The sequence below is a fragment of the Annulohypoxylon maeteangense genome, assembly GCF_022496945.1.
Source record: "Annulohypoxylon maeteangense strain CBS 123835 unplaced genomic scaffold GGS22scaffold_10, whole genome shotgun sequence".
Taxonomy (NCBI): domain Eukaryota; kingdom Fungi; phylum Ascomycota; class Sordariomycetes; order Xylariales; family Hypoxylaceae; genus Annulohypoxylon; species Annulohypoxylon maeteangense.
The window spans coordinates 104,641-125,036 of NW_025953257.1; the positions used below are offsets into that span (position 1 = coordinate 104,641).

The 20,396-nt window shown below is 47.6% G+C and overlaps 8 protein-coding genes across 8 annotated transcripts; 2 read left to right on the forward strand and 6 right to left on the reverse strand.

Annotated features, from left to right (window-relative positions):
* The first annotated feature begins 43 nt into the window (after nucleotides 1-43).
* Nucleotides 44-1,588, forward strand: GGS22DRAFT_18685 (uncharacterized protein). The gene is made up of 2 exons (XM_047964514.1): nucleotides 44-600; nucleotides 664-1,588. Exons 1-2 carry the CDS (start codon nucleotides 240-242, stop codon nucleotides 1,551-1,553), a joined length of 1,251 nt encoding a protein of 416 aa, XP_047817902.1. The 5' UTR covers nucleotides 44-239; the 3' UTR covers nucleotides 1,554-1,588.
* A 287-nt stretch (nucleotides 1,589-1,875) lies between these two features.
* Nucleotides 1,876-4,858, reverse strand: GGS22DRAFT_164787 (heat shock protein 90; the record flags this gene model as incomplete). The annotated part of the gene is made up of 3 exons (XM_047961590.1): nucleotides 4,701-4,858; nucleotides 4,064-4,355; nucleotides 1,876-3,997 (listed from the first exon to the last, which is right to left on the reverse strand). Coding segments are annotated over exons 2-3 (2,105 nt in total), but the record flags the coding sequence as incomplete, so codon positions are not given.
* A 1,443-nt stretch (nucleotides 4,859-6,301) lies between these two features.
* GGS22DRAFT_189196 (cyanamide hydratase) lies at nucleotides 6,302-7,117 on the reverse strand (the record flags this gene model as incomplete). Its single annotated transcript, XM_047964810.1, has 2 exons — nucleotides 6,302-6,816; nucleotides 6,880-7,117. 2 exons carry the CDS (start codon nucleotides 7,115-7,117, stop codon nucleotides 6,302-6,304), a joined length of 753 nt encoding a protein of 250 aa, XP_047817904.1.
* A 597-nt stretch (nucleotides 7,118-7,714) lies between these two features.
* On the reverse strand, nucleotides 7,715-9,375 carry GGS22DRAFT_18720 (Mu homology domain-containing protein). Its single transcript, XM_047964553.1, has 3 exons — nucleotides 8,889-9,375; nucleotides 7,861-8,830; nucleotides 7,715-7,803 (listed from the first exon to the last, which is right to left on the reverse strand). The coding sequence occupies exons 1-3, from the start codon at nucleotides 9,223-9,225 to the stop codon at nucleotides 7,797-7,799; spliced, it is 1,314 nt and encodes a 437-aa protein (XP_047817905.1). The 5' UTR covers nucleotides 9,226-9,375; the 3' UTR covers nucleotides 7,715-7,796.
* Nucleotides 9,376-10,508: 1,133 nt separating this feature from the next.
* Nucleotides 10,509-11,933, forward strand: GGS22DRAFT_180159 (1, 4-beta cellobiohydrolase; the record flags this gene model as incomplete). The annotated part of the gene is made up of 4 exons (XM_047963736.1): nucleotides 10,509-10,620; nucleotides 10,709-10,883; nucleotides 10,941-11,194; nucleotides 11,248-11,933. The coding sequence occupies 4 exons, from the start codon at nucleotides 10,509-10,511 to the stop codon at nucleotides 11,931-11,933; spliced, it is 1,227 nt and encodes a 408-aa protein (XP_047817906.1).
* A 129-nt stretch (nucleotides 11,934-12,062) lies between these two features.
* Nucleotides 12,063-14,088, reverse strand: GGS22DRAFT_18726 (Phophatidylserine decarboxylase-domain-containing protein). The gene is made up of 5 exons (XM_047964564.1): nucleotides 13,790-14,088; nucleotides 13,328-13,693; nucleotides 13,193-13,271; nucleotides 12,963-13,134; nucleotides 12,063-12,890 (listed from the first exon to the last, which is right to left on the reverse strand). Exons 1-5 carry the CDS (start codon nucleotides 13,843-13,845, stop codon nucleotides 12,193-12,195), a joined length of 1,371 nt encoding a protein of 456 aa, XP_047817907.1. The 5' UTR covers nucleotides 13,846-14,088; the 3' UTR covers nucleotides 12,063-12,192.
* A 642-nt stretch (nucleotides 14,089-14,730) lies between these two features.
* On the reverse strand, nucleotides 14,731-17,264 carry GGS22DRAFT_180161 (uncharacterized protein; the record flags this gene model as incomplete). Its single annotated transcript, XM_047963737.1, has 5 exons — nucleotides 14,731-15,573; nucleotides 15,613-16,200; nucleotides 16,298-16,399; nucleotides 16,507-16,991; nucleotides 17,063-17,264. The coding sequence occupies 5 exons, from the start codon at nucleotides 17,262-17,264 to the stop codon at nucleotides 14,731-14,733; spliced, it is 2,220 nt and encodes a 739-aa protein (XP_047817908.1).
* A 1,630-nt stretch (nucleotides 17,265-18,894) lies between these two features.
* GGS22DRAFT_189202 (UbiA prenyltransferase) lies at nucleotides 18,895-19,959 on the reverse strand (the record flags this gene model as incomplete). Its single annotated transcript, XM_047964811.1, has 1 exon — nucleotides 18,895-19,959. One exon carries the CDS (start codon nucleotides 19,957-19,959, stop codon nucleotides 18,895-18,897), a length of 1,065 nt encoding a protein of 354 aa, XP_047817909.1.
* Nucleotides 19,960-20,396: the final 437 nt, after the last annotated feature.

Here is a 20,396-nt window from a genome sequence, read left to right on the forward strand (position 1 = left end):
CCGGACCTAAGATGCAAAATGCGGTTGGAGCTATGACGATCCGGGTGCGATCCACGGCCGAGATGGAGGTACGTATGAATGTATTGTACCTAGGTACCTTAAGTGCCGCTAAACATCATGGATTGAAAGGTTGCCTTATCAATTTTCAGATCGATTAAATCTTTCACGACTTTTAACCATCTCGACCTTCTTGACTCCACAACTTGTATATAATACTCCGCAGTGCAGCCAATGTGGTGATGAGAGTATGTAAAGCGCTGCAAAATAGCAGCGCCAATTTCGGCCGACGCGCAACAATTGCGCCATATTTCCACCGCCGATACTTCGCTGATGATCAGTCACAATCACATAGTGATGATAAGGAAGCGACCCCGCCTCGTCGAAAAAAGACAAACATCGCTCACGAGGCGATTGATTGGGACAATGCCTTCAAGGTCAATCCGGAGAACAAGGCGGTAGAGACAGCCGTAGGTGACCTACCACTATCCCCCGTTATGGACCCTACGTATTGGGAGGCTACTCAGCGATACCAAGCCCCAAAGCCGAAGCCTGGAAAAGCTCAGAATTCTGTCGAACGCCAGCTTCGGGCCAATCCTTATGGTACGGGCATTCTTTAATATGGACCAATTTTTGTATTTTCGCACTAACTTTTATACCGTATAGCAAAAGCTCTAGCAATGCCTGTACGAAAATGCGTGATGACCCGCGTCCGTCTACCTCATTTCTTCCTCCAGGATTTCAATCTCGTGTCCCACCCCGAAACCGGTAATCCGTGGTTAATTCCAGTTAGTCTTATGCCTGATGAGGCTCACGCAGAAAAGCGGCCAGATGCAGAAAATGTATTAGAAGTCGAAAGCGGGGAAGAGCCTCAAGAGAGTGAAGAAAGTTCGGAGAATATAGAATCTAAATCAGAATATTTTCAGGAAGATCCAATTCCTACGACCCCTTCAGAAAAAGAAGGTATCCATGGCCCAGCCGCCTATACATTGGCAAGACAAGATCTTCTCTCCGCTTTCGCAGACAAAAACTCGAGCCTCTCAGGTGGGCCAAGGCGTCTTGTAGGATCAACTCCACGTTATAGAGGTTTAGAGAAGAAGGCTGTCTGGCGCAAAGACATGGACACTTACATACGGGATACGATGCGTAAAATCATTATCAGCGAGTTGCAGTACATCTGTAGACTGTGCACTGAGAAAGAGCGGCACTATATCGCCAAGTGCTACGGTTGGGATGATGTGCAGTACAAGCATAGAGGTTCCGTACTCTGGTTTGGAGACCCAGTCGGAAGTGCTAGTTCAGATCAGGCCGACGATCAACCAGCCGCATTCGCATCATTTGATATTGAGAAGTCGAGTTTTTCTGGTAAACAATATACTTACAGTGTAGCCATCTACAATATGCCCATGTTACTTGGGGCAGAGAATGCTAGCGATCTTAAGGAGGCCCAGGCTCTGAGAGACGGCTTTATCTTTATGCTTGCGGGACGACGGACCGCAGACTTACAAGGAAAATTATGGAAGCTGCAGGGGTATATGGCGGACTATATAGATTAATAAGGCTGCCATAATGCGAAGAATTGAATCCGTCCTTATAATGCTTCAATAGTCACTACCTAGTAGTCTCGCATTAACAAGTCTTGCAGTAGGCCAAGTGCACCTAACCTAGCAACATTGCTACCTACCTACCTAGGTAGCTATGTAGGTACCTACTGCCCAGGTGCGTAGCTATTATGCTCGGCGTTGAATTTACATAGGAAATACATAGGTACCCGGAATTCCAACTCCACCAATAGGTATGTAGTTTACTAGGAGTATAGATAGTTTACGAAGTACAGATACCATCATCTGTCACTAGTTACAATATGGATCGAGAATGTCAAACTTCATAATGTGGTTCATTTCGTCTATGAATCAATCCCACCTGTATCTCATAAGGGCATGAATGTAGAATACATGAAGAACTTCAGCAAGAATTGCTGCATTACTCCCAGCCTGGGAATTACCGTGATCTGAGGTTGGTAGGGGTATGGGGAATTATGGAGAGAAAATGCCCAATTAGACGATATCACCGGAAAAAGAACACCGAAACCATCCAAACTCCGAAGAACTTTTACGATTCCCATTTCCTTCCTTGTCATTTAGTGCACTTAATCAACCTCCTCCATAGCGCTGTCGCCAGTCTCGGCAGCAGCGGTGTCAGCGGTAGCTGGCACCTCCTCAATCTCGGGTTCCTCGTCGAGGTTCAATCCGAGAGACACCAGCTTGTGGATGCGCTCAGCAAAGCCAGCGGGCTCCTCAATAGTGAAGCCGGAGACAAGAAGGGATGTCTCGAACAAGAGCTGGACGATGGACTTAACAGTCTTGTCGTTCTCACCATCAGCCTCAACCTTCTTTTTGAGCTCCTTGATGATAGGAGACTTGGGGGAGATCTCGAAAGTCTTCTTGGAGCTCATGTAGCTGCTCATGGATGTGTCACGGAGAGCCTGGGCCTTCATAATACGCTCCATATTGGCAGACCAACCGAACTGACCAGTTCGGATAGCGCAAGGAGAGCCGACGAGTTTGTGGGAGACAACGACCTTCTCAACCTTGTCGCCGAGAACATTCTTGAGCGACTTAGCAAGACTCTCGTACTCCTTCTCTTCGGCTTCACGAGCCTTCTTCTCCTCCTCGGTCTCCTCGAGGTCGAAGTCCTTGGTAATGTCAACGAGCTTCTTGCCCTCGAACTCCTTCAGCTGAGTCATGGCATACTCGTCGATAGGGTCAACTAGGAATAGAACCTCGAAGTTCTTCTCCTTGAGTGCATCCAAGAAAGGTGACTTGGAAACGGCCTTGATAGACTCGCCGGTAATGTAGTAGATATTCTTCTGGTGCTCGGCCATGCGTGTGACATAGTCAGCTAGAGAAGTCTGCTCATCACCAGACTTCGTGGAGTTGAATCGCAGAAGCTTAGCTAAGAGCTGTCGGTTCTGAGAGTCCTCGTGGATACCGAGCTTCAAGTTCTTAGAGAAGGCGCTGTAAAACTTGTCGAACTGTTCCTTGTCCTCGGCAATTTCGTTGAAAAGCTCGAGGGCCTTCTTGACAATGTTCTTCTTGATGACCTTCATTATCTTGTTCTGCTGGAGAGTCTCACGAGACAAGTTCAAAGGTAGATCCTCGGAGTCGACGACACCCTTGATGAAGCTAAGCCACTCGGGGATGAGGTCAGTGGCATCATCGGTGATGAAAACGCGGCGGACATAGAGCTTGATGTTGTTCTTGGTCTTCTTTGTCTCGAAGAGATCGAAGGGAGCACGCTTAGGAACGAATAGAATAGCTCGGAATTCGAGCTGACCCTCAACAGAGAAGTGCTTGACACCGAGGTGGTCCTCCCAGTCGTTGGAAAGAGACTTGTAGAAGGCAGCATACTCCTCCTGGGTGATGTCCTGAGGGTTACGAGTCCAGATGGGCTTCTGCTTGTTGAGCTCTTCCTCCTCGATGGAAGTCTCCTTGACCTTCTTGGTCTTCTTCTTCTTTTCTTTCTCTTCGTCGTCGTCATCAACCTCCTCGATCTTGGGCTTCTTGTCCTCGCCCTCCTCGACTTCCTCAACCTCAGCATCCTCATCAGGGACTTCCTTCTCGGTCTCCTTCTTAACGTGAAGGTAGATAGGGTATGAGATGAACTCGGAGTGCTTCTTGATGACCTCCTTGATCTTGCTCTCGTTGAGGTACTCAGTCTGCTCATCCTTCAAGTGAAGGATCAGCTTAGAGCCACGGCCAAGGGGCTCACTCTCGGTGTCAGGCTTAACGCTGAAGGTGCCACCAGCGGACGACTCCCAGATGTACTGTTCGTCATCATTGTGCTTGGAGATGAATGTGACTCGGTCGGCAACAAGGTATGCGGAGTAGAATCCGACACCGAACTGACCAATCATGGAAACATCGGCACCGGCGGTCAGTGCCTCCATGAACTGCTTAGTACCCGAGCGAGCAATGGTACCAAGGTTGTTGACAAGGTCCTGGCAATCAATGTCAGTAAATGACTACCTAATAGTGGGGCTAGTTGCCTTGGACGATTAACTTACAGCCTTGGTCATACCGATACCAGTATCACGGATAGTCAAGGTCTTGTTGTCCTTGTCAGGAATGATGTCGATGCGGAGGTCCTTGTTGGACTCCAGCTTGCTGGGGTCGGACAAGGCCTCATATCGGATCTTGTCGAGGGCATCTGACGCGTTGGAAACCAACTCTCGGAGGAAGATCTCCTTGTTGGAGTAGACGGTGTTAATGATGAGGGAGAGAAGCTGAGAGATCTCAGCCTGAAACTCGAAGGTCTCCGACATCTTGAAAATGTGTGTGTGGTAATGAAAGGGATATCTGAAAACGGTTGTCTGTTAGTTAAGAAGTAAGGGCTATGTTGTTGATGTTATCGACGTTGAGAAAATTTGAATTTGGGAGAGAAGTGGTGGGCGAGGAGGGGTATGATGGCGGGGTGAACAAGGATTTCGCACAGGACGCATTTGTTAATGCGAAATGTGACAAGAGGAAATTCCGTATTGCGACAATATTTACATCTGGAGATATATAGTCGATTGTACAGGCCTTCTGTTCCTGGTAGATTGAGAATGGAACAGCCTTGTTGGGGGGTTGGAAGGGTAGGATGCAAGAGGCAAGGCTGATGGGCGGGGAGATCTCTACTAAAGAGCGACAGTCTAAACTTACCAGAGAAGATGTTTTGTGGTAAAAACGGTTGGGGGTATCACAAGAAGAGGTGGTGATCTTCTAAATCACTGGGAGATGGGAGAAAGTTGTTTTGGTATGAGGAAGAAAAAGTTGAGAAGAGTTGAGGGAGGGAAAAAGGAAAGAAGTATGTTCACAGATCGAAGAAGTTGCTGCTAGAAATGTTCTTCACAGCTCTTTCCGTGCACGGCCCCACATGGGTTTCTATCGAATTCTACGGCACTTCCAGTAGCAACGAACATAATCCAGCTCTCTGATTGGTCTAATTGAAGCTCCATAGCAACCGCTGTGGAACGGTGATTGGACGAATGCATCCAGAGCATTGGTATGCCAGTCCAGGCCCTCTCGAGCCTTCCATCTCTTTGGTGCCTGCAGTTTCTCCAAACTTCTGGAAGACACAACTGGTAGGCAGTCAGGCAGCTTCCAAGGCAACTTCCAAGGCTGTTCAGGTGCTAAACTTAATCTATAATCTAACAAATACACGATTCAGCACTGTAACTGCCTAAGACCAGCAAATGGAACCTGAATGAAAACCCTGCAAACAAGGAGTGGCAATACAATTGGCTCACGACTCATTTACTCGCACCATAGAAAATCTCGTCCCTGCATCGTAACATACATACTTCTGTATATCCAATGAAGTTAATCTTTCATTCCAGTCAATATGCGCTTGTCTTTCCTCGGGTACCTAATATCTATGAAGATAAAACTTTGAACTGTTTAGATTACGACAACTTCTAAGTTCGATATATCTACCTATAGACTATAGTACTTAATGCCTACTACGCAATTCCCCCGCACTCATACAAGCTGATGGAAGGTCTGAGAAGCTCCGTGCCCCTGGTCCGCCAATCCTCCCCACAAGGGCAATCGATTTATTCCCACTTGCCTCATTGAGTAATAAGGCTGATTCTTATGCTAGCTCCAACTGGCAATGGTTTTGCTTGATTGGTTGATGCGCAAAACTTGGCTATCTTGCTGGGTGAGGCTCATGTTCAAGCTTAAAAGTTTGGCATAAAGGTGCCTAGTCTGCCAGTCTGCCAGGTTGAATTCCAAATATCGACGACGGATCGGGTATAATACTTCTAGTAAAAATATATATCGATATCATATATAGGTACCTAGGTAGGTAGGTAGGTAGGTATCAAAGAGCCTAGCCTTCGATTCACCTTGCAGTCCTTACCTACTAGCTCGTACCTAGGTTAGGTACCTATGTAGGTAGGTAGGGAATTGACATGAACAGCTAATGCGAGAAGCCAAAGACTGGAATTTCTTCCATTTCTTCACGAATAAATGTGTGCAAATGGTATGGATCAGATAAACCACAACGTCTTGTTAGCATACGTGCCCGCCTATAGACACAATAATGGTTTATCATGACAATGCCTACCTAGTAGGTACTTAGAAATATTAATAATTTTATTTTCGATAGAAACGAACCTGTAACTTAGAAACTGCCAAACACTACTAGCATCAACTCTTTACGCCTCTTGCACCCCTCCCTCATTTCCCCTAGTTTCCTGTCAATTACCTAGGTACTGGTACTACAAAAGATCATTATGCCCTTTCCTAAAATTTCATTCTCAGAGCCCCCAGCTATCATACGGTTTCATGAGTTCATTATTCTTCACCCCCTCGGGAAAATCTTCTTCGCCAAGGTGTGTAGTATGTGCCCATGGCTTAAGTCCATTTTCCTCCCGGATCGTCTTCGAGAAGCACCCGCTCCACCCCTTCCTCGGGTATGCCTTATTCACATCATCCCTAGTGATCGGATCAATGATCTGTGGGTTAATACCCATATTGTCGTAGATAGTAGCCAATTGGATGACCTGTCCTAGAAATGTGATCGTACCAACGGTCCCTAGGTCTTGGTGACGGATGATAGCTTCGGCCACGGCTTCGGCTTGGGCTGGTGGTGCACCAAGCTCCTTCGTAAGATTCAAGGCGAGGATACCTCCGTAGAACTCAAACGACATCAACGTGCTCCGCAGATTATCGTAAGTGGTACCGATGTCGTGGAGGAGGCATGTTAGCGCCCACGTGGATAGTGAGAGTTTGCCGAATTCTTCGGGAAATTGATCTTTCAAAATGGAATATCCTAGTCATTCAGTTACGTTAAACCTGAAGTGGATCTGGTATATCATTGTAATATAAACTTTACCCCAATGGTAGACTCGCATCGAGTGATTGTATGTCTGCTCGATGAGGTGCTTTTTCGCGTATTCTTGAACTCCTGTGACGGTGGAGTCATCTGACGGAAAAGGTATATCCTTCACGGTTAAAGGGGAAGGTTTGTGAAGATATGGCTTGCCGTTGAGGATGGCGTTACCGTCGACTGGAACGGCATTCCAACCGTGTTTGGCGATATCGTCTGCAGATGCTGCTGGTGTAGATGACATGATCGTCAAAGTGTTTGATGTCTCTTAATGGTGTATTGTGCTACACTCAATCTACTATGGCGTTAGCAAAAGGGGCATCCGTTAAGTTTATATATGATCTACGTCACCGATGACGGAGTTAACCTATATTATTGTTATAAATGATATTAGTCAGATTTTAGTGATACATTATCTATATCGAATTACATGTCTTGCTCGGGTTTTGTTCATGCAGAATTGGAGTTATATGCTCCCCACAACTGTATAATTCCGCGGGATGATTGCCTCGATAGCCTTATACTTGAAGAGCGTAGCATCATCGACTTCACCACCAGTTAACTCTATGTAGCTGTCTGACCGTTTCGCGGACTTATGAGTACACAGTTATCGAAATTGTTGCTATTACATCTCCGGCAACTATTCGCTTCTGATTGCGATGTCTCATGAGCGAACTTGATAAAGGAACCTATTGTCAATTCTCCTAGATTGACAGTGCCTACAATAATCGTAATCACGGTAGGATGGTGTAATGTCATTGAAAATCATTAACATATCGGCTTGTTGAGTTGAGAAGCCGCTGTAATTGGTACGAGGCAACGTCATTGAGATAGGACATCGCCGTCATGCGAGGACCGCCATGGCGGGTTTAACGATAAATATGCCGAACCGGGCTCGAACGCTTCCGTCTTGACGATATTGATCAGAATCTGGGTTCATGATTAGCAAACATGGAGTTGGCGCGGGGGAGTGCTGTTAAGACATACCGGATTTCATAAGATCCTGCTCTTGTCATGTATCTTACCCACTTGACGCTTGAGTAGTTGCTCTTCTCGAACACCTTCAAGTATCGTACAAGGAGGCCTGAACTAGTAAACATAAGGAGGCTGAAGTTCATACTTAGAGGTGGGCGTGACCAGGCTTTCTGGTTAGTCATGCTTGTGAGCTCCGCTTCAGCACTTAGCACGAATTCGCTCTGGCCAGTGAAACGGCCAATTTTCCAGACGATGTTGTTTTCGCTTGGCTCGTACTTGGCTTTGCCCTGAGTGCAACGTTCGGTGATGCGAGCGGTGTTCAGCGGGGTCGGGATACGAACAACAACGTTCGTGGCGAAAAGTTTGCTACCAAAGTTCGCCTTAACGCCAATACTATATTCTACTTTGGTCTTGCCAACTTCATTAACGATGGCGTGCACCTTGAAGGGTAGATTGACGTTTTCGGTTGCTCGATATCGCATGAGCTCGAACTCCCCGTCGGGGGGGATGAAGGAGATAATTCGGTCAGAATCGAATTTGCCTAATTTCACACATTGATGAAATTGACAGTCCTCCAGCGTGACACTTCCGGCAGCTGCTTTTGTAGCTTTGGTTCCCAACCTGTTTCCACTGGGAAGTGACTGAAGCCCGTCATGATCTAATAGAAGCCGATCATTAAGACCAAATTTACATTCGGGGGTGCCGGAAAGGTATGCGCGCATGATGATTTGGCCAGTGACATCGGCACGGAGAACGGTGCCAGTAGCGGACATTAGAAGATTGACATCCTCAATTACATCGACGAAAGCTTCGTTTTTCCTGTATTTAACATCGGCCTTCCTCCACGATAACGCGCCGGTGGCTTGCATGGTGATTTTAGCTGAGTCTTCGGCAGCACGTTCGGACTTGACACCTTCGGTGGTGATGTACATTTTGAGAGTGTCGGTCTCGGTGTTTTGAGGGTAACCAAAGTCGATGATTTCTAGAAGCGTAGATATGTCAATGATAGTCATTGAATGAGGTTGGGAATCTAGACTCACCATCTAGGAGTTCATAGACTAGAACGAAATTATTCTTGACGGCTTCCTCGTCGAATTTCCCAAAATAACCCCTACCAAGCTGAATCAGCCGGTAGAGGAACTCGAAGACGAGCGCAGCATTGGCATTGCTCTTGGTGATGGCGACCAAATAGATATTTTCATGCTTTACATGGCTAAATGTTGTGCTTCCGAGGGTGAGGATGGGTGATCGGACTTGAGGATTGGATATGACTTGAATTCGAAAGACGTCGGCGAGACGTGGTCGACAATCGTTCCGGAAGGCACGAAAGATTAGATTCTCGCCCTTTTGATTGAATATTAAGATGCCGGAAAGCATCTTGCCGAGACCTCGTGGACTCGACCCCAAGCTCGTTAAAGGAGACTCGGGAATGGATTGAGATGTTATGTAAATGTTTAAATTTAGAAACCGATAAGGTGACGCCGTTAGACATACATGTACCTAGTAGCTGGACGGGAAGACGGCCGTTGGCAGGTGGAGTCTCATGTCAAGCCACTAGCGATAAGATAAAAGGGTCCCACAATTACCCCTGACTGCGATGAGCCACAACGCGGAGTTCCGACTGGGGTAAATCCAGGTTAGTCAAGCCACTAATTGCTCAAGCTTCTCTCTTCTTTTAGTTTATCATTCTTCTATTATTCCAAGTCTTAATTACAATATGTCATCTCCAACCCCGTCTACTTTTCCTAAAGCTCAAACGCCAAAATATATCTCGTCTAAAGGATAACCCGAATGAAGCTAGGTGTGATACCCTCTTCAAGTGCGTGTGGAATTGCAACCCCTCAATCCAAGAAACAGAGAGTATAAAGGTAGACGCGCGTGATGTGAGAGATTCTTAGTTAGGAGCATTTTAGTATCACTTTTCTTTTTTTTTCTTTTCAATACCGGCCTAATACTACGGCGAGGTTACTTAGCTCCAACAAAGCCATCGCCCCTATTTTCTATTAAGGGTACGACGTAATGCAGTAGTTAGGCGTGGAAGACGACTGTCTTTCATCCGAACCCACCGCGACTCCAAATCTCCCCTCACGGCATGAATTCCCTATTCCGGGGTATTCAGGAACATGTTCCGAGCTCACTCCCGAAGTAGGTATGGCTTATTCCAACTTCCTAGGACCTGTTATGTGGAACACCTGACTGCTCTTTAATTTCATTGGCGGTTGTTTGAAGAAGGACTAGTAATCAAACCCTCTTAATCCAACATTCGTGGGAAACATCGTCGTCTCTAGACGCTATGACATCTACACCGGTGCTAGGACTCCTATAATCATTCGACTCATATTCGCCCTTATCTCCTACTGTCAAGCCATGGCGGTCTCACGGGATCGTAGACCGCGTCCCCGCGCCTAGAAGGACTGCCCGCTGTACTCAGACCAGGTTTGCTAGATCATGCGAAAAAACACCAATGCGAGGTGGAGAGATCTAACGGACTCTATGATCAAGTTTATGGTTCTCGTGTTCCCGTCTTTCCGATAGATCTTAGATCTATGAGGATTATAATTATAATAAAAGGGCTATTGGTCGCAGCATTTTAATAAGATGTTGTCTAACTACACCTTTGCAATTCATCAAGTATTCTAAGGTACCTAACCAAAGTCAATATGCCTATGAAGAAACTTCTCGTCGCTGCTCTGGGCTCTGTAGCTCTAGCTGCTCCCTTTGATGGCATAGTTGAAGAACGTGCAGCTGTAGCTGGTAGCCCGACAACTCAAGGTAAGTAATTTGATTTTTGTCTTGTTTCAAGCCATCACGAACGTGATTCGCTGCTGTTTAGAACGATGCTAAGTCTGGATACGAATAGCCCCCGCCACCACCACTCTAGTTGCTAGAGGCACAGCCGCATGGTCTGGAAACCCGTTTTCAGGTGTTAACATGTGGGCAAATTCGTACTATGCTTCTGAGGTCTCCGCGTCTGCCGTTCCCACTCTGGGTGCCGGCGCAGCAGCAGTTGCCAAAGTTCCTAGTTATATGTGGTTGTGAGTAATAGCCTATTCATACGTCTTTGACACAGCCTCATCTAATGTGTGATATAGAGATACTCGGGATAAAGTTGACTTGATGGGCACGACCTTAAAGGAAATCCAAGCGGCCAATGCGGCTGGTGCAAATCCCCCTAATGCCGGAATATTCGTCGTTTACGATCTGCCAGACCGTGACTGTGCGGCAGCTGCGTCAAACGGGGAGTATTCAATTGCTAATGGCGGTGTTGAAAAGTACAAGGCATATATCGATGCCGTCGTCAAACAAGCGAAGGCTTACTCCGATGTTCGACTGTTACTAGTTATTGGTAAGTCCTAACAACTTTTGACCCCTTGGCCCCCCTTGCTAATAATTTTATAGAGCCCGATTCATTAGCAAACATGATTACAAACTTGAATGTAGCGAAATGCTCGAATGCTCAGAGTGCTTACATGGAGTGCACCCAATACGCAATTAAGAATCTCAACCTGCCCAACGTTGCTATGTATCTCGATGCTGGACACGCAGGGTGGCTTGGTTGGCCTGCGAACCTGGCTCCAGCAGCTAAGTTGTACGCTCAACTTTACAACGACACAGGCTCGCCAGCGGCTCTTCGCGGTCTCGCTACCAACGTCGCCAACTACAACGCATGGGAAATCAGCACATGTCCGTCGTACACCCAGGGCAACAGTAACTGCGATGAGTCAAAATACGTCAACGCTATGGCTCCTCTATTATCTGCCGCAGGCTGGGATGCGCACTTCATCACGGACACAAGCCGTAACGGAAAGCAACCCACGTCCCAACAACAATGGGGCGACTGGTGCAATGTGATCAATACGGGTTTCGGCACACGTCCCTCGGCTAATACAGGTAGCGATTTACTGGATGCATTCGTCTGGATAAAGCCCGGAGGGGAATGCGACGGGACAAGCAATACCAGCGCCACCCGGTACGACTATCACTGCGGGTTGTCGGATGCACTACAGCCCGCTCCTGAGGCCGGCTCATGGTTTGAGGCGTACTTCGAGCAGCTGTACAAGAATGCCAACCCCCCTTTCCCGTGATTCCACGAAATGACCGTTGAGAGAGATGATAAAAGTTAAAAGTTTCATTTACTACAAAAATCTATCCCTTCTAGACAGAAGCAGGGGCTAAAGGAGGAAGTGTTGAGGATATTCGCCATAAATTTCAATGTATATATCATTTCTTTTGAATATTGACATTCTATTTTACGCAAGACCGGCATAGCAGATCATACCTCATCATAAAATACTCCAACCCACAGCCCACAACGCACCCACCCACCCTTTCCTCCCCTCGTCTCTAAAACCTAGCCCCTCCAACAACAGCAACCTGCGACCTAACCGGCACATTCGCCTCGCGTCCCAACGCTGGGAACCCATCCACTGGCACCCCAGCACGGAACAACAAGCAATGCGACGACCCGCCGAAATGGAACATCCCAAGCTGCTCGCCCTTGCGCACGGCCTGGCCCTGACCTACCGTGATCTCGCACGTGCTCACCTCGTCCATGCCGACGCCGACGAACGCCATCAGCCCGATCGCAGGGTTGTCCGCCTGGATGAAGATCACCGCCCGCGTCGCCAGCGCCGTCAGGTACCCTTGCGCGACGCTGATCCCCCGCACGTCGATCTCGCCTTCCCCGTTCCCGTTCGTGTAGCCGCCTGCTGGCCCCTCGAATAGAGGCTCGCTGAAATACGTACCGTCTTTTACGAAGGCGCGCACGATGCGTCCGGATACGGGGGAGTGCCACCGGTGGTACGAGAGCGCGGATAGGAAGGCTTGGTATACCGTTGCGCCGTCGAATTGTGCGGCGAGCGGGTCGTGGCCTAGCATGTCGAGGACGGAGTACGGTTGGCTTTTGATCCAGAAGCGGTCGCGCAGTTTGGCTTGTCGTGATACGTTGTAGACTTTTGATTCGCAGGCATTGGCGATTATGTTGTCGTCGTTGGGGGAGGCGACGGGGCGGGCGGTGTCGCGGAGTTGGCGGGTGAAGAAGTCTTGAAGTAATATTGGAGTCAGGTTCGGTTTATGAAGAGAATCAGTATTTTAGGGGGAGGATATTTACTTACCGTCCCAGGAAGTGTAGCCGTAGTATTTGGCTGCAGGATTGCAGACGTACATGTCCTCGAATCGGTGGGATGTTCGCATCGGCGCGTTGGCGACTTCCATTAGGTCCTGCACGGCGTGCTCGGAGAACCAGCCTTGCTTGTGGCTTGCGAGGACTTCGGCTGACTTTGGTGACTGGTGGTAATCATTAGTAGATGTAGCTTTGTTCATGACAGCTTCCTATGGAACCCACCTTCAGGAACTTGCCCCATTCGTTTAGGATTTTCTTCATCATCTTGTTGACCTCTGGGTCTAGGAACGCGGCGTGGCCACTATGTTGCCGAGTCAGTAAGTCCAATTATGCATTCGATTGGAATGGGAGTCTGACCTAGGTGTAGCCATCACATAGTCGAATATCCCCACCATCGGAACACCGACCATACCGACGCCAAACGCAGCATCAGTCCACTGGGGAGCCTGTGTGAATATGTGGTTGAGTACGGCCAACATATGTCGGTAGTCACGAATCTGCTTCTTGGTGCCGGTTGGGTCTTTGTTGTACGGCTTCTTGAGGGGGATCTCCTCCCACATCTGGTTGAAGTACATGTAGATCCGCGAATTTCCCTCAATGAGCTTCTTGAAGTCTTGGAGGACAGGTATTAGATCCTTTTTACCGGCAGTGTCTACATGTTCAATTTGCTTCTTAAGCCATTCATGTTGTAGGCGATGATCCGCAGGTAGCCAGCCACCGTGCCTAAAATATCGTTAGCCATGGAAACTAGTAACCTTGGAAATATTGATAATATCGCATATTCTAGGACTAAGTGATGCTTTAGGTCTAGGCACTGACCTATGAACTCGATGCTCATGAGGAATATCATGTTCGTCGCCGTGTTGATGAACCATCTTGAATTCTATAGGGCTTCAACGCTAACAATCTAACGGAATGTACTATGTGGATGAATTGTCTATACGACGAACTGTTCCTAAATTGCCATGGGAAACGGCCTCACATAGCTTTCATATACGATGAGGATGCGGGGTATGGGATCAAGGAAGACCTTCATAGGTGAGTTTGAAAGCTCGGTCATGAATCATGATGTAACTACTTTGTGTGTTACTGCAGGGCGATCAGTAAGGACCCAATCGGGGGGGAATTGGGTTATATGTACGCGACCCCTGACAATCTGAACTAAAGATGGAATTGGTTCCGGTTGGACGTTTAGGTTTCTGGACTCATCCCATATTTTTTCTTTGGTGTGACAGTCTTATGTTGCTGTCAAAATCCTCTCCTAAGCAAGACAGGTGTCAATGATGCAGCATTCTAGATCAGGCCTCCTTGAAATTTGTGGGCACTCCTTTGTCGTTCTAGTGTTTAGGTAATTGGGGAGGAATGAGATCCCCATTGGCTTTTTTTTTTTTTTTTTTAGCTAACTGTAAGGTATTCGAAGTAGTAGTTATGGTGTCTACCTATACCACCATACAACTGTTAGTATGGCCACGAACTCATTGAGGTGGTGTATGGAGCTTACACTGGATACCCTTTTGATAGATGTTCGGACAAAACCTTGTCCTCGGCATCCCGTCGGCACATAAATCTAAATATTCATCTTGCCACAATGGCCGCGTCAAACTCCGGGAAGAAAGTTATAAAATATGCGTAATTCGGGCAAGCGAATGATCATCTTATCATTATAGCTTGGCATCTTAACCCAAGTCCGGGCATGGCTGATGCGACAATTCTTAATAAAGAAAGAAGAAAACATTCACCAGCTAGTGTTTCGAATAATATCATTGAATAGGTTTCTCCCAGTCCATATTCTCAAGCCATTGCATGAAATCATTATCAGGTCCTAGGAAAGGCGCCTCCATGCCGAAATTCAAATCCGCCATCGTAGAATCCATCACACCAGGCACCTGCCAGCTATAGCCCGGTGCCGGTTCGGTTGTCGGAATTTCAAAACTTGCTTGGATAGGCGGATGGACTTGATCCTGGTGCGTAGGGAGGTTGCTGGAAACTTGAAACCGATCTGGCGCATTTGGAGGACTGAGAATCTTATCGAGTATATGGGTAATAACCTTGCGCCCCTGATCACAAATACTAAATGACCCGTCTGAAGGATCGATGGCCCCAAGCCTAGCTGCGAAGATAGCCAAGTCTTGGATCGTCTGACTTCTGGGTAAGAGAGGATCTTTCGGATATACAGGAAGTTGTTCTTGCTTCAACAGTTCAACAGCGATGACACCCGCACTTCGCAACCCCTGAACCGCGAGAAGGGAGGCGATATCAGTTTGAAATAGCATTCCCAAGTCATGGCGCTGGCTCATTAGTAGTATATCCTTTAGAATCGATCGTGCGATATGTATGAGTTTCTCTGAGCTCGCGCCAGCTTTGCGGATTAATACGCGCTGAAGTAGGAGATCGTTGGAACGGAATGCTTGGCGGATCACGATCATGAACATGATTTCCGTCGGCGTTTTCCCTTCAAATTCTATAGGCCCGTCTCTTATTTTCTGGATGAAAGGGGGCAATCCGGCCATATGTTCATTGCAGCGCCTTTCGATATCTTCTGCACGAATCAGAATTTCCTCGGGCGTATATTGAGCTAGCGCCAAGTCAAGTATATCTTCTCTCTTCGGAGAAAATCCTTGTCAGGTCTTGATCCAAGTAACGCGATGTATTTTTCCAGCCGTATTATACCCATTTTCGTCTAGACTGGCAAGTGCTAGAGCCAGCTCGTCTCCTTCAAGAACTAACTGGGGTACAGTGAGATCCAGGGGAGCATGGAATTTGCAGTAACGGTGTGAGAGGCGAGGGGGACGGCCTAAGAATGTCGATATTCCAATCTCTGCGCTATATGTTTGAGAGAAGAGTCTTTTTCGCGTTTCCGATATGAAGAATGGCAGCCCGTCTTCTTCCTTGGCATCCTGATGTAAACCCATCGCAATAGCTGCGGCTACAATCTCTCCGCATTGGGTATATGAAGCGTGGCTAGTCTCACCCTTAAGCCTACCGGTCAAGCAAAAGTTTTCCATTAGCAACCAGGCGAACAAGTCGCCGAGAGAGTCACAGTCGCGACAGAAGCTCAAGCAAGCCTCTGCAACTTCGCTCATCTGTCTCGGGAAGGAGGACTGCGTGAATTTGGGGGTCTTCGAATCTCGATCCATGGGCTCAGGGGTACTAGCACACTGACCAGCGACTGCGGCGATAAGGCCGATGACTTCCCACCGTAAGCCAGGTCCAGTAGCGGAGCGTGCCCACTGCAATACACAAGTTAGTAATTGCCATGCGCAATGAACATTAGAAACAATCTCTAGAGGACCTAATGCGTGGATAAATCGTAGAACAACAACTTACTTGGGCCGCCGTAGTATTTTTATTAAAGGTAAGAGGTGTCTGGGTATTACGCCAGATTAGCCCACAGAGCCGGCGGATCTTTTCGGGATTCTGATCTCTCAACTGCATATTATAGGTTAGTATCTTGTATAGTTTTCGCAAGCTCCAATTCGCGGTTATTTCCTAGGAATAAAAATCGGAATTCCAGTAAATGGTCTCGTTATACGTACGACATCTCCATGATGTGGCCAGAGACCCCACATCCATTCTTTCATAATAGGTTCTATACAGATACAACACTCATCTTCGCATACTTCGTACCATCGTGACACAAGATGGATAAGCAAAGAATTATCCTTTAAGAAACCAAGGACTTTACATCCTTGAGCTATACGATCTTGCGATAGTTTAACTTTGTGAACGTGAGAAGATTCTAGATCGGGACCAGAGACACCGGAGCTACCTAAACCATCTTCGAAGATGGAAATGTAGGAAGTTTCTCCAAGGAAGCCCTGGTTTCCGGTATGGCTGGTGTATTCATCCCGGAAATTTAGTGGTGGAGCGGATGCAGCTCGATGAACCTCACGCGTTACTATTTCAGTAGGACGTGACAATGGAGTTTGGGGTGTGAGGAAACTTGGGCTTTCTGTTTCTGGACTTGGTGTCTCAACTGACTGAGCTATGATGACGGAACTCTCATCGTTTGTCGACGCCACTGGCGTTGGGGGCGTGACGCCGCCACCTCTCCGACGATTCTATTTCTAATCATCAGCTTGACTTGCTTACTGGTGGATGATCCCCTCCAACGAACCTGGGTTAGAGGATTTGGATGGTAGATACACTGGTCAACACATCGCCTCTTGACACATCTCCCACAAGCTGGAACAACATGGTCACATCTCAACTTAGATCGTCTACACGGCTCACATGATCTAGATAATACGGGCAGTAGGAAAGTGAGACTAAACTCCCAGTACGTAAGGTGCATGTTATGTGAATGGGTTGTATTCAACTTTGCACGACACGGACTAGGGAGTCTAGACTCGATCCCGCAGTGCCCTTCAGTGTAAGCTTAAGAAGCTAGGAGGGAAAATGTGTAGAGTCGAAGAGTAAGAAATCGAAAATGCATACTGCAGTTTTCCATTACGTCGATATTTTCCAGTTAAAGAGCGCTGGGTGGTCTGTAAATTTATGATCTGGCCACCGAGTGGCTGCTGTGGATTCATTCCTGAGACGTCGGAATCAAATTGAAAGTCTACGTAGAAAATGTGTCGGAGTTCATGGAGCGAGATTGTCTCTTGATTGCGGCTCTAACTCTAGTAAGTAACTGGTGATTTTCATTATTGTAAGTGTTGTTTGGTACAGATTGATGAAGGAGGGGAGGAAGGGAAGGTGAAGACGAGTTCCGAGATTTTAAAGATGTTGATTGGTTAAAAAGCGCCATTCGGATTTCGGCATATTAACGGAAGGGGCGTGTCTGTCAGCTTAATTGTTAGTGTCATTGCCCAGTCTGCAGTCTACCTGCCACCAGTCTGTTAGTGCACTCCAACCACCAAACGCAACCTTTTTCAACTTAATCCAAAGATGTCATGGATGCTAAAGAAGCTAAAGAATCATTACATGATATATTACGCCTCCAAAAGTGCCATTATTGATTATTTACAGCTATTTACTAGACGCCTCAGTAGCTACTAGTGTCGATGAAGCGCTATCTTACTGGATACCTCGTAATGAGCTACGGAACGCCATAAGAAGAAGCCACGACGGTGTACAAGAATCCATCACATTCACCGATGGCTGCGTATTAATGACCAATTCATAATTTCAAGGTAAAAGAATGCGGCGCAGAAGGATCCTATGCACGATCGTGAAGGTTGCAATCTAGATGAAAGACATTTAATGGAGTCGTAAGTTCATTACTACCTCATAGGTATCTTTCTGCTCAGCTCTAATGACACAACTTCCAGCTGCTCCAGGTAAAGCGGATTTCTCCTTTAGCTCACTGATCTTCAGTGGGGGTGACCGGACTATTACTGTCAGCCCGTGAGGCGTTCCGAGGCGTTCTGAGGCGTCAGGATGCCTAGCCTCATATGTCATCGTTACAATATTGGAAAAAAAGAAAAAAAAACCGCTAATGCATTCCCTTTCCATTCACTTCAGCTAAGATCACCATTATAATGAATATTACCCCGATAGCCACGTGGGATGGGAGTGGTGCATCCGGAGGGAACCATTGTCAGCATGCAGCAACAGATTATTCCCACTCAATCTTGGGAGATCCCCCGGCAGGAGCACGAAGGTGTTCACGTAAGTCGTCATCCATACATGAAGGATGACATTTACAACGCAGTGTAACACAGTGAGAAATTGATCGGCGGCTAGGGAATAATTCCTTTACCCTCGAAGGATCCTTATCTGTATTACGTCCCAGAACTATGGGCGATCTATCATCATCGCGAGACCGAGAACGAGAGAATATGTGAATAACCAGCGATGCTTTTATTCATGTAAGGATCGTTAACCAAACCCCGCCGTTGTGCATTTATACATAGGTATAAATCGTGCAATCAAGCCTCTAGTCTATAAGATATATAATGAGATCGGAACCAATGTATTCATCAGAAATTTGGCCTCAGGAGTACGTATTCGGAGAGCAGCCCTCCCGCGATGGCTCCACCTGCAAGCCAGAATCCGTACCTAAACCACCACCAGCAGCTTGCAGAGTCCTTGAGCTCAACGTTGGCGATCATGGCACCTAATGATAGCAAGGAACCTCCAGCTGCAATCACATGGAACTGGATGCCCATGTTTAATAGGCTTCCGCATGTATACAGCAGCGCAATCATGCAACCGAGGGACAACCAGAGAACAGGCTTCGTCTGGTCCTTAAGTAACACTGCGATACTCTTCACCCCCACCTTGATATCGTCTTTCATATCCTGGTGGGCATAGATGGAATCATAAATGACCGTCCAGAGGATAGACGCAACAAAGAGGCTTGCGACCGATGGCTCGACCCAGAAGTGCAGCTTCCGTCCCTCTTCCGCCCCAAACGGACCTCCGGTAAAGGGCTTGAGCCCCATTGCACAAGACCCCATGATAATACCCCAAGCTAAGCAGAATCCAAGCACCAATTGTGCAAAATTGGTGTGCCGCTTCGCCCAAGGGTAGTAATATGTACCAATGATGTTTGGGACAGCATATATTGCGCTTCCGCTCGGCATCAGGAGCAGGAACGAGGCTGCACCGATCGCTTGTGTAGCCGTGAATATAAATGCGGCGCGGGGACTGATGGCACCTCGAGGGATAGGCCTTTTACTCGTGCGTGCGATGGATTTATCGATGGGCGCATCGATTAAGTCATTCCAGCCGTGGGCTGCGTTCGAGAAGAAAAAGCTGCCCCCGAACATGAAGACTCCCGTATGGAGGACTTGAGATATGGGCGATCGCTTGATAATGGCGGCGAGGATGATGCCGAAGAAGTGAGGAAAGTAGATGAGGAAGAGGGCTGCTGGGGGGCTCAGTCTCGCTAGTTGGACATAGGGAACCCACGACGAAGGTAGGAGGCCAACCCAACCGCCAGCGTGCCCGCCGCCGTACTGTTGTGCGAGAGCATTGTTTTGGAATGCCGCTGTTTCCTCCTCGGCCGAGTGAGGTTTTTCGTTGCTTGCCTTGCTGGCCATAGTGGATGAGGATCGACGGAGGGGTCCAGAGGGGTCCCAAAAGAGCGGGATGGCGAAGGGTAATAAGAAGTCATTTCCTCTTCTACCCTTCTTCAGGATAAGCCCAGGTACGAAGACACCACTTATATCACTCTTACCGCTAGGACTTGGTAGTCCGAGACGCTAGTCGAAATAGCCTAGCAGATCGTCAAGGATGGCATTGGGAATAGTAACCCCTAATCCACCTGTAAGTGATGGATCCTTCACCCCACACGAGACGATATCGTTCTGCCCGTCGAGATCATCCTAGCCCGATTTGCGTTGTTCACCTTTACGTTTCTGACAGGAGGCTGAGAATAAGCTCGACACGCTTACCATAGGGTCGGGTCATACTAAACAGAGCCAATCATGGGGGGGCTAGTAGACTTGAGTATCGAAATCGTCACCTGGTCACCTCT

Excerpts from the sequence above, each read along its gene's own strand:
- GGS22DRAFT_18685 (XM_047964514.1), top strand. The coding sequence starts at position 240 with ATGAGAGTATGTAAAGCGCTGCAAAATAGCAGCGCCAATTTCGGCCGA. Across the intron at positions 601-663 it reads GCTTCGGGCCAATCCTTATG|CAAAAGCTCTAGCAATGCCT; the intron begins GTACGGGCATTC and ends TATACCGTATAG.
- GGS22DRAFT_18720 (XM_047964553.1), bottom strand. The coding sequence starts at position 9,225 with ATGCTTTCCGGCATCTTAATATTCAATCAAAAGGGCGAGAATCTAATC. Across the intron at positions 8,831-8,888 it reads AGTCTATGAACTCCTAGATG|AAATCATCGACTTTGGTTAC; the intron begins GTGAGTCTAGAT and ends CTACGCTTCTAG.
- GGS22DRAFT_18726 (XM_047964564.1), bottom strand. The coding sequence starts at position 13,845 with ATGGTTCATCAACACGGCGACGAACATGATATTCCTCATGAGCATCGA. Across the intron at positions 13,694-13,789 it reads CATGAGCATCGAGTTCATAG|GCACGGTGGCTGGCTACCTG; the intron begins GTCAGTGCCTAG and ends ACGATATTTTAG. Across the intron at positions 13,135-13,192 it reads AATGGGGCAAGTTCCTGAAG|TCACCAAAGTCAGCCGAAGT; the intron begins GTGGGTTCCATA and ends GATTACCACCAG.